Below are 20568 nucleotides of genomic sequence, written 5' to 3' on the forward strand. Positions count from 1 at the left end.
ATTAAAAGTCCAGGGCTTCCCTGGTGGCGCAGTGGTTGAGAGTCTGCCTGCCAATGCAGGGGACACGGGTTCGAGCCCTGGTCTGGGAAGACCCCACATGCCGCGGAGTGACTAGGCCCGTGAGCCACAATTGCTGAGCTTGCGTGTCTGGAGCCTGTGCTCCGCAACAAGAGAGGTCGCGATAGTGAGAGGCCCGCGCACCGTGATGAAGAGTGGCCCCCACTTGCCACAACTAGAGAAAGCCCTCGCACATAAATGAAGACCCAACACAGCCATAAATAAATAAATAAAATTTAAAAAAAAAAAAAAAAGTTCAGCTTTTTATTTTTTATTTTTTTTATTTTTGGCTGCATTGGGTCTTCTTTGCTGCCCGTTGGCTTTCTCTAGTTGCAGCGAGTGGGGGCTACTCTTCGTTGTGGTGCGCGGGCTTCTCATTGCGGTGGCTTCTCTTGTTGCGGAGAACGGGCTCTAGGCACTCGGGCTTCAGTAGTTGTGGCTCGCGGGCTCTAGAGTGCAGGCTCAGTAGTTGTAATGCACGGGCTTAGCTGCTCTGCAGCATGTGGGATCTTCCTGGACCAGGGCTTGAACCCATGTCCCCTGCATTGGCAGGTGGATTCTTAACCACTGCACCACCAGGGAAGTCCCAAAAGTCCAGCTTTTAAGTAAGTATCAAGGGTACCTTTAATATGAACTTTGAATGCATTTATGAATGCATTTGGAAACTGCTATTGCAAACTTGCTTAGCATGCTTTGGGGAATGAAAAACAAAACACGGTGAACAGTAAAGTTTCTCTGTATTGATAGGATGTCCTGTAAAAAGAACTAATGATGCCTACAAAAACAAGTCCTGTGCTTCCACATATATTATTTCACTAAAGTCTTGAGAAGCAGGCAGGGCAGGGAGCATAGTCATCTTGATTTTACAGATAAGGCAACTGAAACTCAGTAATGTTAAAGTAACTTGCCCAGAGAAACCCAGTGACTAAGTAATTGCTATGTGTTGAGTACTATACTAATTGCTTCATTACCTTATCTTACTCAGTCCCTGCCACAAAACATATGAAATATGGTTTAATATCTATCTTCTTCTCATCTTAAAGAGGAGAAAAAAATGAGACTCAAAGAGGCTAAACTGCTGAGTCAGAAACAAGCAGAAATTGGAGAAGCTACAATTTGAACTTTTCTAGTCTGCCCTACTCTACTCCCCAGCCATTCCATTTCTTGAGGGGGCTCTTTATTGACACTTATGAGATATCAGGAAAGTTTGTCTCAGAAAGGGGGGACATTTTATCTCTGGGTGCTCTGTCACATTTGTGTGAACAGTGGCATCTGTAATTGGTCACAAGGGCCTCTTATGTTCCCTCAGGTAGAAAGTACCATGGCAAAAAAAAAGTCTAAATTAATCTTTGCACTTGTTCTTTGTGACCAAAGCTTACAAACCAATTAATTTTAATCAACACAAAATAGGAATTAATGAACTTGTTTTCAAACAGAACAGGATTTCAAAATAACACAAAATACTTCCTATCTAATGGCAAATGTAGTTTACTAATTCCCCAAGGATAAATTTAGCACATTCATGTTGCAGTCCCTAGAGTTTCAAGAATGGTTTCTTCTGTGTAATTTTAAAGACTCAGAAGAGCAGAGTTTGAAATTCAGTTCTCCCATTTAGCAGTGAGTGTCACCTGCCCATTATATGGGCAAGCCATTTAATTTCTCTGAGTCTTTGCTTTAACCACGCTAGTCTTAGTATTCAATATTTGTCAATGCAAATTTTGTGACTAACTAGACAATTTTGTAATCATTTAACAAAGCTACAAACAGCTAGTTTCTTCTCTTTAAGTGAGGAAACAATTATGGTAGCCAATCTCAATTATTTTTACATGTCTGTATCTTCGCCATAAGCTTCTTTGCCTTAAATACCTTGCTGCAAACATTTTCGCTGCATAACCAAATAGCTGTAAGGAAATTTTGCTGTGAAAGATAAAATAACTGGTTGACAGTTTCGGGGTTGACAGTTTGGTTTCAACTGGTTAGCATATCCTCCAGTTAGCGATGTTATTGATGGCTTTATTGAGCTGACAGATGATTTGCCCCAAGAGTTGGTTTCTTACTTTGAAACACACTACTTTGGAGGAGAAAGAGGTCTCGAAGGTGCAGAGGTGAACCCACACTTCCCATAGAGCTTCGGAACGTCTATCAGTGGACATATGACTACATACCAAGAACGAACTATGGTATAGAGGCTTTCACAATGCAATACAGAGCTCAGTTACAAATATGCCTCCTAGTATTTGAAAACTGATACTTCTCTTAACAAAGGAAGAAGTTTTAGCAAAAAAGAAAAAGTGCAATGCTGAACGATGAGACAAATCAACAAGAAAAAAATTGTATAAAATACTATGAACAGAAGACTTGGAAGACAAGTGCTTAGGTACAATTCACAAAATAAAATCAGTTACTTGTGCAGCATTGTCATGAATCAACACACTTTTTTTTTTTAATTTATTTATTTATTTATTTTTGGCTGTGTTGGGTCTTCGTTTCTGTGCGAGGGCTTTCTCTAGTTGCGGCGAGCGGGGGCCACTCTTCATCGCGGTGCGCGGGCCTCTCGCTGTCGCGGCCTCTCCCGTTGCGGAGCACAGGCTCCAGACGCGGAGGCTCAGTAGCTGTGGCTCACGGGCCTAGCCGCTCCGCGGCATGTGGGATCTTCCCGGACCGGGGCACGAACCCGTGTCCCTTGCATTGGCAGGCGGATTCTTAACCACTGCGCCACCAGGGAAGCCCCACACACATTTTAAATGTATTCAAATGTTTTGTATTTTGCAATAAAGTCTTTTTAATTTTGTTATTCATTTTATGTGTTTATGTCCTTTTTAATGTCCCTCTTTTATTTTTCATTATTTTATCTTTTACTGCAAAATTGCCTTACAGTCAATCAGTTATGTGGTGAAAATGCTTGCAGCAAAGCTGTCTATAGCAAAGATGCTTACGGTGAAAGTACCTACAACCTTATTTTCAATTTAGGAATCTTTCTCTTAGTGGTACTGAGGGAACTAAAAGAGTTCTGGAGGAATTATGACAGAGCATTTTTTCAAAAAGAATATAAAATCAAGCCATGCAAAGACATGGGAGACTCTTAAGTGCATATTACTAAGTGAAAGAACCCAATTTGAAAAGGCTATAAACTATATGATTCCAACTATATAACATTTTGGAAAAGGCAAAACTATGGGAATGATAAAAAGATGAGTTGTTGCCGAGGATTAGCGGGGAGGCAGGGATGAATAGGCAGAGCACAGAGGATTTTTAGGACAGTGAAGCTATTCTGTACGGCGCTGTAATGGTGAATACAAGTCATTATATTTTTGTCCAAACCTATAGAATGGAAAACGCCAAAGGCAATGGTAATGTAAACTATGGATTTTGAGTTATAATGATGTGTCAGTGTAGGTTCATCCATTCTAACAAATGTACCACTGTGACTCGGGACACTGACAGTGGGAGAGTTCTGTGCATATGTGGGGGCATGGGGTGTATGGGAACGCTCTGTACTTTCTGCTCAAATTTGCTGTCAACCTAAAACTGCTCTAAAAAATAGTTTATTTTTTAAAAAGAATATATACCCATTTTTCATTAATATAAACTTCTGGATTCTATTCATGTTTATATCACTTTATATTGCACTATTTTATAGCCCTTAAAAATTTCAACAAGGGATTTCCCTGGTGGCACAGTGGTTGGGAGTCCACCTGCCAATGCAGGGGACACGGGTTCGAGCCCTGGTCCAGGAAGATCCCACGTGCCAAGGAGCAACTAAACCCGGGCACCACAACTACTGAAGCCTGCGCGCCTAGAGCCTGTGCTCCGCAGCAAGAGGAGCCACTGCAATGAGAGGCCCGAGCACCTCAACGAAGAGTAGCCCCCGTTCGCCCCAACTAGAGAAAGCCCGCGCAGCAACGAAGACCCAATGCAGCCAAAAATTAATTAATTAATTAATTAATTTAAAAAAAAATTCAACAAAATATAACAACTTATTTTTTTGCCTAATGAAATAAGTAGAGTATGGTGGTTTGGCTCAGTTAAATATATGATAGATATGTAGAATTAGTTACATTTCAGAATGACAGAATGGTGCTGAATTTTAAACTGTTTTATAAATGAATAAAGAGTATTAGATCTGTCTTTAAATGTTTATTACATGTTCCAGTTATTTACTGCTGTTAGTAAACCACCCCAAAACTTAAAGTAAATAAATAAGTAAAAGAGTTCTGGAGGAATAGTGATGATAATCATGCTTATGATGATAAAAAACACAAGAGCCAATGCTTCTGGAGCACTTACAGCAGATCCAGCACTATTCTAAGCATCCTACATATATTAACTAATTTTCAATCCTCTCACCAACACCATGAATGAGGAACTATTATTACCATACGATTTTAACAGAAAACCGAGGCACAGAAATGTTGAGTGACTTGCTTGAGGTCTCACAGCTGGTATGGTACAGCTGAGACTCAAACTCAAGCCACCTGAGTTCAGAGTCAGCTCTCAACCTCAACGCCATGCACTTTCAATTGTTCTTAGGGGTAGAAAACCAAGAACTGGTCTGCGGTGGCAGGGGGAGTCTTACTCATTTTATGTGTAAAGCACATATATATATATATATATGTATACATACAGTACAGAAACAGACATACAGTATATCTCTGGTATTAAAATTTCATGGAGGGGCAACTAGGAAAATTGGCTAAAAAGGTACCAGGGTCAGGGGCCAGGGGAGATCATGAAAAGAAGACTGAGAAACATGGCTCTGTACTTTACAGCCTCCCTTCTTTTAGCATGGGGGAAGACCGGCCCTGTTTTACTAAGTAAAAATTATCTGTCACTCATTATTTCATTCAATACCTATGAATTATGTGCCTATTATATGTCAGGTACTAGGTATAAAATGATGAACAAGACTTTAAAGTACCCTATCTTTAGGGAACTACCAGTCTGTCAGCTAAACAGGCAAATTCAATACAATATGCTAAGTACTCTGATAGGAATAATGATGGGATGCTACTTTATCCAGACTTGAGGCATGGGGAAGTTTCAAACGGTTTCTTAGAAGAGATGATGTCTCAGCTGGATCCTAATGGAACAGTAGGGACTTATCAGGCCCCAGTGAGAGAGTGGAGATGAAGGGGCAGAGGAAGGGCACCCCAGACAGAGATACCAGCATGTGAAAAGACTCAAGGTCATAAGAAACCAAGCTGGGTATGAGATGGACAATAAAGAAGCGGAAAGAATTTGGGGGAAGGAATAAAAAGATGAAGCTCAAGTAAGCAACTGCCAGGTCAAAAGGACCTCATAAAGCGTGCCAAGAAATTTGGACTTTACCCTGAAGGAAACAGCGGGCCAGCAAAAGGTTTTATGTAGGAGAATAACATGATCAGAATCGTGTTTCAGGATTCCTTGGGCTACAATGTAGAGGATACGTTACAGAGTTGAGAGGCAGGAAGAGGAGCTGGGATTGCTACAAGAATAACTTACAACAAAAGGTTCTTTTTTGAGACTTCCCTGGTGGTCCAATGTGTAAGACGCTGCACTCCCAATGCAGGGAGCCCAGGTACAATCCCTGGTCAGGGAACTAGATCCCACATGCCTCAACTAAGAGTTTGCATGCTGCAACTGAAAGATCTCGCACGTTGCAAGGAAGATCCGGCACGCAGCAATGAAGATCCCACGTGCCCCAACGCAGCCAAATAAATATTAAAAAAAAAAAAAAAGGTTCTTTTTCATACCTGGCCTCAGGGTGACAGTTACCATATTCTACAGTTTTCAACTGCCTAAACAGTTATGTTTCTGCCTCTTTTGCTCCACACTCATTACCATCAATAACAAAGGTTAAGAAAGCATTCTGGGATTTGTAGGTGTGGTACCCTCTTTTGTGTCACAAAAATACAAAAATGAAAATAAACATTCCAAAGTATTAAATAAGTTGGCAGACTGTCTCCCCAAGAAGTAAATTACTCACAGTGCCTTCAATCTCTGAATAGAGTCCTGACCAGAAGCTGAAAGTACTTTTATCCAGCTGATACAGTCGAGAGTTCTCAAATGTTTCTGAGTCCATGATCTGTCCTAACTCCAGTGGTACATGAGTTGTTGTTTTATATATCCGTCTCTGAAATATTTTGAAGAAAACACCTTAAGGAAACAGTCAAGCCAACTCATTACTTATTACAATAGTCATTTACGATCAAACTTTGGTTTATAACATTAACTTGTCACTTAAGCCTGTTGAATTTGCTTTATACATACACGAATACTGCGTTTGATGAAGTACACTGACCACTAAAACAACTCGTGCAGGAAAGTAAAAGCACGAGAAAACCTGCAACTAGTTGACTAGGTGAAATTAAAATCAAAGCTGTCACACACTTTGGTTTGCATAGGTAAACCAAAATTGTAACATTACAAAGAGTACTACTCATTCCAGGTATAGCATACATCCTATAATATAGAAAACAAATTCATGGACAGAAGGAAGTAAATATGCTAATCATGAGTTTTAACAGATAATGTGGCTAGTCATTAAATTTGATTCTAGAAGCCAAATTAAGGGAAATTTGAGGAATGACAGAAACAGATCAGGTCTTCAAGAAAGACAAACTTTCTCATTACACCAAATTCTAGAAAGTAATTTCAGCCCATGGTACATAATACAGAGAACAGATACCAAACAATATAATGGACAGCATTTTCTACAATGGTTTTACAATAAATCTCTATTCTCTATTTATTATTGGATGTCTTACCAAACCCTTGATAAAGGGCATTACATTAAAGCATAACTGAAGAAAGAAGACATTATTGAAAAGTAGTTTCTGTAACTAGGCTTATTATTAAAGTAAGACAAGTAGGTAGATGTTCAATACCCCATCTCCAACTTAGACAGTACATACCGTGTGCTTACTTCTGCAAAGGATCTTCTCTAGGCCTACAGCATTCTGTACCAATGAAGCTATCTTAAGAGCTAGTCAGAGAACCTAGTGCTATACAGCTTAACACCTCTTTGAATATCCTGGACTAAAGAAAGAAATCTAGATATAACCCAGACAATGACAGATATAGAAAATTTTTTAATTTTCAATTTAAAGATTCATACAGAATGTAATCTGAGAGGAGAAATTTGCAGAGGAAAAAGATTGTAGTGCCCAAGGAAAAGGTTCCAGCAGTTAAAAAAAGGTTTTCCTAACCATTCCAGTTGACTTGATTCAGTGCCAACACAGAAGAAAACCAGCAGTGAAAGACTGCCATAAAGTGGTCAATTAAACTTCAAATCTATCTCATTTAAAAGTTCAGCTCTCAGAAATTCCCTGGTGGTTCAGTGTTTAGGACTCCGCGCTTCTACTGCCCGCCAGGGTGGGAGAACTAAGATCCCGCAGGCCACATGGTGCGGCCAAAAAATAAATAAATAAATAAATAAATAAAGTTCATATCTCTAATCCATCAAACTGTTAATTGTGATTATCTCCAGGGAACTGTTATTAAGTAACTTTCACTTTCTACTTTACTGTTTAATTGTTTGAATAAAAACAATAAAGAAGCTTTTAAGAAAATGTTCTTTGGGCAAAAACAACATATACACTTTTTTTTCCTTTCTTTTTTATTTTTTAAAGGGGAAAGAGTTCAGGTCTTTGGAAGGACTGAGAAATCTTCATTTTCAGAAAATGGCTTCCCAGTGCTGTGGTTGAGCAGGACACAAATATCATGGGGAAGTTGTGATTCTAAAATTTTAGCATCTTCTTTCTGAAGGCTTATGAGTTGCTGCCAAAAATAAAGGAAGTAAGTCTGGGCCCGAGAATCCTTAGGAAGCTGTGTGGCAGGTACAAGAGCTCAGGCCTGAAAAGGCGGCAGCCCTGCCTTCCCTTTCACCAGACCCTAAGCGGCCTGGGGCCCATGATCACGTTGCGGAAAACGTCCTGAGGCACCAGATCCCCTCAAGGCCTACCCCATCATCGGGCCAAGTTAGGAGGCTCAGTAGGGACCCATAAGGTCGAGGCCGGTGCTGGGGCCGCAGCAATCATCCAGGGACTTGGAGTCGAGACCGAGGCTGGCCTAGAGCTGGCCGGGTGTCGGGGTCAGGTGGGCCCTGTCTAGGCTCACCTGCCGCCGTGATAGGAAGGTCTCCCAAAGATACACTGTCCAGGAGAAGAGCAACACGGCCCCGAAGATACGCTTCTCGGCCGACATCTCCCACATCGCGTCCAGCGACGCCCACATCCCCACGACCACCCCGTTCCGCCGGCTCCTTCAGCGTGCACTGGTGCCACACCGACACCCGTCCCCTCAGAGCATCCTCGCAGTGTCACAGCGATATCCGTCCCTCCCGAGAGCCCTTATACCGACACCCGTCCCATCCCACTCCCTCGGCTCAGCCCGCCGTGTTACACAGACACTCTTCCCCCGGCTGACGCTCCCTAGGGCCGCCTAGTGTCTGTAGGAACAGGATAAGCTCCGCCTTCCTCACTTCCGGCCCACAGTCCGAGTTCCGACCTCCGCCAGCCCCTGCTACCCTGAGCTGCGTTGCACCGACATTCTTTCCCCTCCCCTCCACGGCGTGTTCCTGCCGAGGGTCCGGCTTCCCTCCTGGGCCTGACAGAGCCGCGGACTCTCCGCTTTCTAGCCTCCCGAGTAGCAGTTTCTTCTCTTCGTTCCGGGGCTTGCCCTGGCTGGGCTGCAGCCTGCGCCGTTCTTTCCGCGGTCAGGACCACTGGTCTTCGGGCTAAGCGGGAACGGACAGAGTGGGCCGCCGCTCCGGCCCTGAAGTAGCTGGGAAGAACAGCAGAGGAGCCGGCTTCCCAGGCTCTAGAAATCATTCCTCTGAACTGGTGCTACTCAGACTGTGGTGTGTTCATCCCTGGGATACCTTAAGACTAAAGTTAAGAGGCATTATAAGTGTGTTTTGGCCTATATTGGGCTGTTCTGAATTCAGGCATATTAGAGAGTGGGTAATGAGTTTTGGTTTTGTTTTGAACCCCTCGTGCAGCTTGCAGGTCTTACTTCCCCCACCAGGGATTGAACCCGGGGCCACGGTAGTGAAAGCCCGGAGTCCTAACCACTGGACCGCCAGGGAAGTCCCATGGGCAACATTTTTTGTTTACTGAAATGGCAGGCAGTTGTCCACAAAACCAAAGAATTGATTAATATTCTAACAAAACTACCAGTATTATCATACATTAATGTGAGTAATATTTCTCGGCACCGTATCTATTAAAACAAAAAAGAAATGAAAGTGAACCCTGCTTATCTAACAGTAAGAAATAGTCATTCAGATACATGAATTAATTGGTGGAGAAGCCCCATCTATCTCACTGAGAGATGCATTTCCAGTAGAATTTTACCTTTTACGTTTATGTATTATCGAATTTGTAATCGTGTCAAAAGAGCAGCTACATGTTAAAGGTAATTGTAAAATTACTCAGTTCAGAAGAATTCTTTCTAATATGTAGAGCCATACAATTACAGGAAAAAATTTTACTTTAATACATACATATTTTTATTGCAAAGATGTGATCAATAAAATGTTTTTCAAACATAAAAAGTGTTACCTTTGGATAACATTTTATGGGGAAGTGGAACATAAATATAAAGGAACTGTAGAATTATCAAATGTTAAAGAGCTCATTCATGTACTTTTAAATGGGTGATGGTTATTCAATTGTTATGTAGATTCTGTTGGACACACTATGAAGAATGATTTAACAGTTTTATCTTAAATTGTCATTATTTACAATTTGCCAGAATTAACATCCATTGCAACTATTTCAATTTATGATGAAAACTTTTAGATATCAACTTAAAAATATGAGAGGCTAAACATTTTTTCAGAATGCTCACTTGGACTATCACTGCTATGTCCTCTTCAGTCTTGTCTTCTCCTGTCTGGGTCCATCCAGCCTGCTGCAGTTAGTCCAAATCCTCACAAAGCCCCTGCCACCCAAACTGTGTGGCTAAGGGCACAGGTTTAGAGCCATTGTTTACGTTCTAGTCACAGCTGCACCACATATTAACAGCTTAACCCCTCTGTGCATCACTTCCTCATCAGTAAAATGATAATAATAGTATTTACCCCCTCACACTGTGAGGATCAAATGAGAAAAATCATATAAAACTCTTAGTCATGTGTCTGGCTCTGAATAAGTGCCCAATAAAGATTAGCTACTAGCTCACCATACTTGGGAGAATTGCACCATAGTTGATCTGTCACCATGTGTCTGAGGAGATAAGGGATCAGGAAGCTGGTATGAGTTTTCTAAAAGTCAAAACTGGAATTCACTCATTTATTCAACAAATACTGTGTGTCTGCTAAGTACCAGACAGGGTTCTAGGTGCTGGGGATATAGCAGTGAACCAAAGCCCCTTCCTCTCCTGAAACTTAATATTCTTAGTGGGCTGGGGTGGATGAGGAGTTGACAGATAAGAAGCATATATGTAACAGTAAAAGCAGAGGAGGTGATAAGTGCTATGAAGAAAAAGCAGGGAAAGAGGGATGCAGTGTGTTGGCAGGGGCACTGTAAGATGGTCAAGGAAGACGTCTCAGGTTGTTACTCAAAGACTGGGTCACCTCTTGGTGGGTATCGAGCCAAAAAACAACCAATGGGAATTCCCTGGCGGTCCAGTGGTTAGGACTCCGTTCTTTCACTGCCGAGGGCCTGGGTTCAGTCCCTGGTCGGGGAACTAAGATATTGCAAGCCGCGTGGCACAGCCAAAAACAAAAACAAAAACAAAACAAAAGACACAACCCAGCCAAAGAGTGGGAGGAGGAAGGATTTACTACTTGCAGCAAGTAAGAAGAACACCAAGGATCTTTCCCAAAGCAGTGTCTCCCCGAACAGCAAAATTGGGGAAGTTTAAGCATATTCATGAAGGAGCTTGAGCAGAGGAGAATTCAGCATAGAATTGGGGCAAAGGTTGCCAGAGCCCAAGCTCTAGTTGACTGAAGTCATGAGGGTCAGAAAAGGTCAACATCATCATTCTTTAGGTTCCACCCAGTTTGGGATCTTTGCATGTAGTTATCATCCTTCACCTGGGTGGGGACTTAAGTTCCTGAAGAACAGCTCAAAGATATGTACCAGATTGTTATAGCACTCTGTTTTAGCGCTGAACTATTGTTTCTTTTCTTTCTTTCTTTTTTTTTTTTACTGGTGTATAGTTGTTTTACAATGTTGTGTTAGTTTCTACTGGACAGCGAAGTGGAGTTCCCTGTGCTATACAGCAGGTTCTCATTAATAATCTGTTTTATACATATTAGTGTATATACGTCAATCCCAATCTCCCAATTCATCCCACCTCTCTTTAACCCCCTTGGTGTCCATACGTTTGTTCTCTACGTCTGTGTCTCTATTTCTGCCTTGCAAACCAGTTCATCTGTACCATTTTTCTAGATTCCACAAATATGCGTTAATATACGATATTTTGAACTATTGTTTCTTGACTGCTTTTCCTTTGTTCCTGCCTTCTTTTGTTCCCTTAAGCTCATTAATTACTGAGACCTGTTCAAGGGCAAGCATTGTGGCCAGGCTTAGATCACAAAATGGCTTAGGCCTAAAATGGCTTCTCTTATATCAAGAAAGCCATGCTTGGTTCTTTTTCTCTGGGGACCCCTACCCTATCTGCTTACAAGATTAGCTGACATTTGAGTACAGACCCAAAGAAAGTAGGAGAAGAAGCCAAGGCGTGTGGGTCTGGGAAAAGTGTGCCATGCACAGTGAATAGCAAGAGCAAAGGCCCTGAGGTGTGACAATGCTTAGCATTTTTTTTTTTTTTAAGTTACTGATCGTAGCTTTCTTTTTGTTTTTTTTTTTTTTAAAGTTTCATTTTATTTATTTTATTTATGGCTGTGTTGGGTCTTCGTTTCTGTTCGAGGGCTTTCTCTAGTTGTGGCAAGTGGGGGCCACTCTTCATCGCGGTGCACGGGCCTCTCACTATCGCGGCCTCTCTTGTTGCGGAGCAGAGGCTCCAGACGCGCAGGCTCAGTAGTTGTGGCTCACAGGCCTAGCTGCTCCGCGGCATGTGGGATCTTCCCAGACCAGGGCCCGAACCCGTGTCCCCTGCATTGGCAGGCAGATTCTCAACCACTGTGCCACCAGGGAAGCCCAATGCTTAACATATTTGAGGAGTAGTAAGAGAGTGGGGAAAGGGTGGAAAAAATAAGAAGGAGGGGTATGCAGATCATGCCGTAATGCATAGTCTTTTAGTTAAGAACTTGACCTTTACTCAGAGGGAAATAATAAGCCATTGAAAGGTTTTGAACAGAGAAGTAATATGATCTTTTCAGCTACTCTGTAGAGAATAAATTGAAAGGGGACACAGATGGAAGCAGGGAGTCCAGTTAGGAGGCCAATTCATAAATCCAGGTGAGACATGCTGGTGGCTTGGATTAGGGTGGTAGGGGTAGAGGGAGGAGGGAATCATGGAAAGTGAGTAATAACTTGTTCCCCTTTGCAGAAAGATAATGTTAATAGATGGGCTGGTCCGTGTGGAGACTGACATGGGAGCCTCAAAACAGGCTATTGTCAGGGTTTTGCCAAAGAACAGGATAAGGATGCTCCTCCCTAGAGTGGTGGCCACTGGTGTAAGGTAGTTCATCTACCCCATCTAACCTGAATGATAAAATGGCTCTCAAACCCTTACCCTATTTTGCCTTGATTCTCTGTTTGCCAAGCATCCAAGATCTCTTAATTGATGCCTTGGACATAAGTGATCTGATCTCAAGAAAAGAATGACCCCCCACTAGGAATGAATACTTGGTATCAGTCTCTTATGATTGTGGTGAGAATCACATATCTTTTCTGGGGAACTGAGGGCCAGGAACAAGGTGACCCCAAAACTGTGTAACTCAGATTCGGACTTGAACCCATGGTCTTTTATTTATTTATTTTTTTTATTTCTGAGATATACATTTTAAAGTAATAACTAGAATTATGACTTATAACATTATACCAGAACATATAAGATTTTTAGAAATTTCATGTAATGTCTGAAACATTTATATTAACATATTTCCATACAAATAACCCAAAGAAAGTTTAGTATTAGTTGTTTGTTTGTTTGTTTGTTTGTTTGTTTGTTTGTACTGCAGGTTCTTATCAGTCATCAGTTTTATACACATCAGTGTATACATGTCAATCCCAATTGCCCAATTCAGCACACCACCATCCCCACCCCACCGCGGTTTTCCCCTTTGGTGTCCATATGTTTGTTCTCTACATCTGTGTTTCAACTTCTGCCCTGCAAACTGGTTCATCTGTACCATTTTTCTAGGTTCCACATACATGCGTTAATATACAATATTTGTTTTTCTCTTTCTGACTTACTTCACTCTGTATGACAGTCTCTAGATCTATCCACGTCTCAACAAATGACTCAATTTCGTTCCTTTTTATGGCTGAGTAATATTCCATTGTATATATGTACCACATCTTCTTTATCCATTCATCTGTCGATGGGCATTTAGGTTGCTTCCATGACCTGGCTATTGTAAATAGTGCTGCAATGAACATTCGGGTGCATGTGTCTTTTTGAATTACGGTTTTCTCTGGGTATATGCCCAGTAGTGGGCTTGCTGGATCATATCGTAATTCTATTTTTAGTTTTTTAAGGAACCTCCATACTGTTCTCCATAGTGGCTGTATCAATTTACATTCCCACCAACAGTGCAAGAGGGTTCCCTTTTCTCCACACCCTCTCCAGCATTTGTTGTTTGTAGATTTTCTGATGATGCCCATTCTAACTGGTGTGAGGTGATACCTCATTGTAGTTTTGATTTGCATTTCTCTAATAATTAGTGATGTTGAGCAGCTTTTCATGTGCTTCTTGGCCATCTGTATGTCTTCTTTGGAGAAATGTGTATTTAGGTCTTCTGCCCATTTTTGGATTGGGTTGTTTGTTTCTTTAATATTGAGTGGAATGAGCTGTTTATATATTTTGGAGTTTAATCCTTTGTCTGTTGATTTGTTTGCAAATATTTTCTCCCATTCTGAGGGTTGTCTTTTGGTCTTGTTTATGGTTTCCTTTGCTGTGCAAAAGCTTTTAAGTTTCATTAGGTCCCATTTGTTTATTTTTGTTTTTATTTCCTTTACTCTAGGAGGTGGATCAAAAAAGATCTTGCTGTGATTTATGTCAAAGAGTGTTCTTCCTATGTTTTCCTCTAAGGGTTTTATAGTGTCCGGTCTTACATTTAGGTCTCGAATCCATTTTGAGTTTATTTTTGTGTATGGTGTTAGGGAGTATTCTAATTTCATTCTTTTACATGTAGCTGTCCAGTTTTCCCAGCACCACTTATTGAAGAGACTGTCTTTTCTCCATTGTATATCTTTGCCTCCTTTGTCATAGATTAGTTGACCATAGGTGCGTGGGTTTATCTCTGGGCTTTCTATCTTGTTCCATTGATCTATGTTTCTGTTTTTGTGCCAGTACCATATTGTCTTGATTACTGTAGCTTTGTAGTATAGTCTGAAGTCAGGGAGTCTGATTCCTCCAGCTCCGTTTTTTTCCCTCAAGACTGCTTTGGCTATTCGGGGTCTTCTGTGTCTCCATACAAATTTTAAGATGATTTGTTCTAGCTCCGTAAAAAATGCCATTGGTAATTTGACAGGGATTGCATTGAATCTGTAGATTGCTTTGGGTAGTAGAGTCATTTTCACAATATTGATTCTTCCAATCCAAGAACATGGTATATCTCTCCATCTGTTGGTATCATCTTTAATTTCTTTCATCAGTGTCTTATAGTTTTCTGCATACAGGTCTTTTGTCTCCCTAGATAGGTTTATTCCTAGGTATTTTATTCTTTTTGTTGCAATGGTAAATGGGAGTGTTTCCATAATTTCTCTTTCAGATTTTTCATCATTAGTGTATAGGAATGCAAGAGATTTCTGTGCATTAATTTTGTATCCTGCAACTTTACCAAATTCATTGATTAGCTCTAGTAGTTTTCTGGTGGCATTTTTAGGATTCTCTAATGCATAGTATCATGTCATCTGCAAACAGTGACAGTTTTACTTCTTCTTTTCCAATTTGTATTCCTTTTATTTCTTTTTCTTCTCTGATTGCCGTGGCTAGGACTTCCAAAACTATGTTGAATAATAGTGGTGAGAGTGGACATCCTTGTCTCGTTCCTGATCTTAGAGGAAATGCTTTCAGTTTCTCACCATTGAGATTGATGTTTGCTGTGGGTTTGTCGTATATGGCCTTTATTATGTTGAGGTAGGTTCCCTCTATGCCCACTTTCTGGAGAGTGTTTATCAGAAATGGGTGTTGAATTTTGTCAAAAGCTTTTTCTGCATCTATTGAGATGATCATATGGTTTTTATTCTTCAATTTGTTAATATGGTGTATCACATTGATTGATTTGCGTATATTGAAGAATCCTTGCATCCCTGGGATAAATCCCACTTGATCGTGGTGTATGATCCTTTTAATGTGTTGTTGGATTCTGTTTGCTAGTATTTTGTTGAGGATTTTTGCATCTATATTCATCAGTGATATTCGTCTGTAATTTTCTTTTTTTGTAGTATCTTTGTCTGGTTTTGGTATCAGGGTGATGGTGGCCTCATAGAATGAGTTCGGGAGTGTTCCTTCCTCTGCAATTTTTTGGAAGAGTTTGAGAAGGATGGGTGTTAGCTCTTCTCTAAATGTTTGATAGAATTCACCTGTGAAGCCATCTGGTCCTGGACTTTTGTTTGTTGGAAGATTTTTAATCACAGTTTCAATTTCATTACTTGTGATTGGTCTGTTCATATTTTCTATCTCTTCCTGGTTCAGTCTTAGAAGGTTATACCTTTCTAAGAATTTGTCCATTTCTTCCAGGTTGTCCATTTTAGTGGCATAGAGTTGCTTGTAGTAGTCTCTTAGGATGCTTTGTATTTCTGCGGTGTCTGTTGTAACTTCTCGTTTTTCATTTCTAATTTTATTGATTTGAGTCCTCTCCCTCTTTTTCTTGATGAGTCTGGCTAATGGCTTATCAATTTTGTTTATCTTCTCAAAGAACCAGCTTTTAGTTTTATTGATCTTTGCTATTGTTTTCTTTGTTTCTATTTCATTTATTTCTGCTCTGATCTTTATGATTTCTTTCCTTCTGCTAACTTTGGGTTTTATTTGTTCTTCTTTCTCTAGTTCCTTTAGGTGTAAGGTTAGATTGTTTACTTGAGATTTTTCTTGTTTCTTTAGGTAGGCTTGTATAGCTATAAACTTCCCTCTTAGAACTGCTTTTGCTGCATCCCATAGGTTTTGGATCGTCGTGTTTTCATTGTCATTTGTCTCTAGGTATTTTTTGATTTCCTCTTTGATTTCTTCAGTGATCTCTTGGTTATTTAGTAACGTATTGTTTAGCCTCCATGTGTTTGTGTTTTTTACGTTGTTTTCCCTGTAATTCATTTTAATCTCATAGCATTGTGGTCAGAAAAGATGCTTGATATGATTTCAATTTTCTTAAATTTACCGAGGCTTGATTTGTGACCCAAGATGTGATCTATCCTGGAGAATGTTCTGTGCACACTTAAGAAGAAAGTGTAATCTGCTGTTTTTGGATGGAATGTCCTATAAATATCAATTAAATCTATCTGGTTTATTGTGTCATTTAAAGCTTCTGTTTCCTTATTTATTTTCATTTTGGATGATCTGTCCATTGGTGTAAGTGAGGTGTTAAAGTCCCCCACTATTATTGTGTTACTGTCGATTTCCTCTTTTATAGCTGTTAGCAGTTGCCTTATGTATTGAGGTGCTCCTATGTTGGGTGCATATATATTTATAATTGTTATATCTTCTTCTTGGATTGATCCCTTGATCATTATGTAGTGTCCTTCCTTGTCTCTTGTAACATTCTTTATTTTAAAGTCAATTTTATCTGATATGAGTATAGCTACTCCAGCTTTCTTTTGATTTCCATTTGCATGGAATATCTTTTTCCATCCCCTCACTTTCAGTCTGTATGTGTCCCTAGGTCTGAAGTGGGTCTCTTGTAGACAGCATATATATGGGTCTTGTTTTTGTATCCATTCAGCGAGCCTGTGTCTTTTGGTTGGAGCATTTAATCCATTCATGTTTAAGGTAATTATCGATATGTATGTTCCTATTACCATTTTCTTAATTGTTTTGGGTTTGTTTATGTAGGTCCTTTTCTTCTCTTGTGTTTCCCACTTAGAGAAGTTCCTTTAGCATTTGTTGTAGAGCTGGTTTGGTGGCGCTGAATTCTCTTAGTTTGCTTGTCTGTAAAGCTTTTGATTTCTCCGTCAAATCTAAATGAGATCCTTGCTGGGTAGAGTAATCTCGGTTGTAGGGTCTTCCCTTTCATCACTTTAAATATATTGTGCCACTCCGTTCTGGCTTGTAGAGTTGCTGCTGAGAAATCAGCTGTTAACCTTATGGGAGTTCCCTTGTATGTTATTTGTCGTTTTTCCCTTGCTGCTTTCAATAATTTTTCTTTGTCTTTAATTTTTGCCAATTTGATTACTATGTGTCTCGGCGTGTTTCTCCTTGGGTTTATCCTGTATGGGACTCTCTGCGCTTCCTGGACTTGGGTGGCTATTTCCTTTCCCATGTTAGGGAAGTTTTCGACTATAATCTCTTCAAATATTTTCTCTGGTCCTTTCTCTCTCTCTTCTCCTTCTGGGATCCCTATAATGCGAATGTTGTTGCGTTTAATGTTGTCCCAGAGGTCTCTTAGGCTGTCTTCATTTCTTTTCATTCTTTTTTCCTTAGTCTGTTCCGCAGCAGTGAATTCCACCATTCTGTCTTCCAGGTCACTTATCCGTTCTTCTGCCTCAGTTATTCTGCTATTGATTCCTTCTAGTGTAGTTTTCATTTCAGTTATTGTATTGTTCATCTCTGTTTGTTTGTTCTTTAATTCTTCTAGGTCTTTGTTAAACATTTCTTGCATCTTCTCGATCTTTGCCTCCATTCTTCCGAGGTCCTGGATCATCTTCACTATCATTACTCTGAATTCTTTTTCTGGAAGGTTGCCTATCTCCACTTCATTTAGTTGTTTTTCTGGGGTTTTATCTTGTTCCTTCATCTGGTATATAGCCCTCTGCCTTTTCATCTTGTCTATCTTTCTGTGAATGTGGTTTTTGTTCCACAGGCTGCAGGATTGTAGTTTTTCTTGCTTCTGCTGTCTGCCCTCTGGTGTTTGAGGCTATCTAAGAGGCTTGATGGGAGGCTCTGGTGGTGGGTAGAGCTGACTGTTGCTGTGGTGGTCAGAGCTCAGTAAAACTTTAATCCACTTGACTGTTGATGGGTGGGGCTGGGTTCCCTCCCTGTTGGTTGTTTTGCCTGAGGCAACCCAACACTGGAGCCTACCTGGGCTCTTTGGTGGGGCTAATGACAGACTCTGGGAGTGCTCACGCCAAGGAGTACTTCCCAGAACTTCTGCTGCCAGTGTCCTTGTCCCCACAGTGAAACAGAGCCACCCCCTGCCTCTGCAGGAGACCTTCCAACACTAGCAGGTAGGTCTGGTTCAGTGTCCCCCGGGTTCACTGCTCCTTCCCCTGGGTCCCAATGCGCACACTACTTTGTGTGTGCCCTCCAAGAGTGGGGTCTCTGTTTCCCCCAGTCCTGTCGAAGTCCTGCAATCAATTCCCACTGGGCTTCAAGGTCTGATTCTCTATGAATTCCTCCTCCCCTTGCCGGACCCCCAGGTTGGGAAGCCTGACGTGGGTCTCAGAACCTTCACTCCAATGGGTGGACTTCTGTGGTATAAGTGTTCGCCAGTCTGTGAGTCACCCACCCACCAGTTATGGGATTTGATTTTACTGTGATTGCGCCCCTCCTACCGTCTCGTTGTGGCTTCTCCTTTGTCTTTGGATGTGGGATATCTTTTTTGGTGAGTTCCAGTGTCTTCCTGTCGATGATTGTCCAGCCACTAGTTGTGATTCTGGTGTTCTCGCAAGAGGGAGTGAGAGCATGTCCTTCTACTCCACCATCTTGGTTCCTCTCTCGAACCCACGGTCTTTTAACTGAGATCACACCTGGTCTCAGGACTTAATGAAGCTCAGGTTCTTGATGTCTCGTCACAGAAAGAATTCAGTGAGAGACAAAGTGATAGGTAAGAAGTGGATTTATTTAGGGAGAAACAGGCTCCACAGACAGTGTGGGCCATCTCAGAAGGTGAGAGTGGCCCCAGGGTATGGGGTTGTCAGTTGTTACAGGGGTGGGTAATTTCATAGGCTAATGAGTTGGAGGAGAATTCCAGCTATTTTGGGGAAGGGGTGGGGATTTTCAAGAATTGGGCCACTGCCCACTCTTTTTCTTTTTTTCATTTTTGAATTTTATTTTATTTATTTTTTATACAGCAGGTTCTTATTAGTCATCATTTTATACACATCAGTGTATACATGTCAATCCCAATCTCCCAATTCATCACACCACCACCACCCACCCACACCACTTTCCCCCCTTGGTGTCCATAGGTTTGTTCTCTACATCTGTGTCTCTATTTCTGCCCTGCAAACCAGTTCATCTGTACCATTTTTCTAGGTTCCACATATATGCGTTAATATACGATATTTGTTTTTCTCTTTCTGACTTACTTCACTCTGTATGACAGTCTCTAGATCCATCCACGTCTCAACAAATGACCCAATTTCGTTCCTTTTTATGGCTGAGTAATATTCCATCGTATATATGTACCACATCTTCTTTATCCATTCGTCTGTCGATGGGCATTTAGGTTGCTTCCATGACCTGGCTATTGTAAATAGTGCTGCAATGAACATTCGGGTGCATGTGTCTTTTTGAATTATGGTTTTCTCAGGGTATATGCCCAGTAGTGGGATTGCTGGGTCATATGGTAATTCTATTTTTAGTTTTTTAAGGAACCTCCATACTGTTCTCCATAGTGGCTGTATCAATTTACATTCCCACCAACAGTGCAAGAGGGTTCCCTTTTCTCCACACCCTCTCCAGCATTTGTTGTTTGTAGATTTTCTGATGGTGCCCATTCTAACTGGTGTGAGGCGATACCTCATTGTAGTTTTTTTTTTAAATTTATTAATTTATTTATTTATTAATTTTTATTTTTGGCTGCATTGGGTCTTTGTTGCTGCATGCGGGCTTTCTCTGGTTGTGGCGAGCGGGGGCTACTCTTCGTTGAGGTGCGCGGGCTTCTCATTGCGGTGGCTTCTCTTGTTGTGGAGCACTTTTTGACCTTTATGGTCGGCCTTGGAACAGTCATGGCACCTCTGGGTGTGTCATTTAGCACGCTGTATTACAATGAGTGTATACTGAGGCTCAAGGTCTAGTGGAAGTTGACTTGTCTGCCATCTTGGACCTATTTGTTTCTAATCAATTTATGTCGTGTCCTCGGGCTATGTCATTCTTTTAAAGGTTGTGCCCTGCCCCCTTCCATCCTGTTTCAACCCCATCAGTTTCTTTTGCATCTAGCTCATTCTATCCTCTGTCTCCCACACAGACTACCAAATCTATGTTACTCCCCTGTTTAAAAACCTTCACTGGGCCATTCCCAACAGTATGGCATGAACTTTAAGGCCCTTCATTACCTGACATCACTCTACTCTTCTAGGC

General features: G+C 41.1%; 1 protein-coding gene across 2 annotated transcripts in view; it reads right to left on the reverse strand.

Moving 5' to 3' along the window:
* The window catches only part of ZMPSTE24 (zinc metallopeptidase STE24), a 50523-nt gene extending 42142 nt beyond the window's left edge, over positions 1–8381 (reverse strand). For both annotated transcript variants that reach the window (XM_061186734.1, XM_061186733.1), the window contains exons 1-2: positions 8155–8381; positions 6023–6169 (exon numbers count right to left, since the gene is read on the reverse strand). In XM_061186734.1, the coding sequence (XP_061042717.1) occupies positions 6023–6169; positions 8155–8271 (264 nt within the window). In that variant the 5' untranslated portion in view covers positions 8272–8381. The remainder of the gene's footprint in view (positions 1–6022; positions 6170–8154) is intronic.
* Between the last annotated feature and the right edge of the window lie 12187 nt (positions 8382–20568).

Source organism: Eubalaena glacialis, chromosome 3 (genome assembly GCF_028564815.1).
Source record: "Eubalaena glacialis isolate mEubGla1 chromosome 3, mEubGla1.1.hap2.+ XY, whole genome shotgun sequence".
Classification (NCBI taxonomy): domain Eukaryota; kingdom Metazoa; phylum Chordata; class Mammalia; order Artiodactyla; family Balaenidae; genus Eubalaena; species Eubalaena glacialis.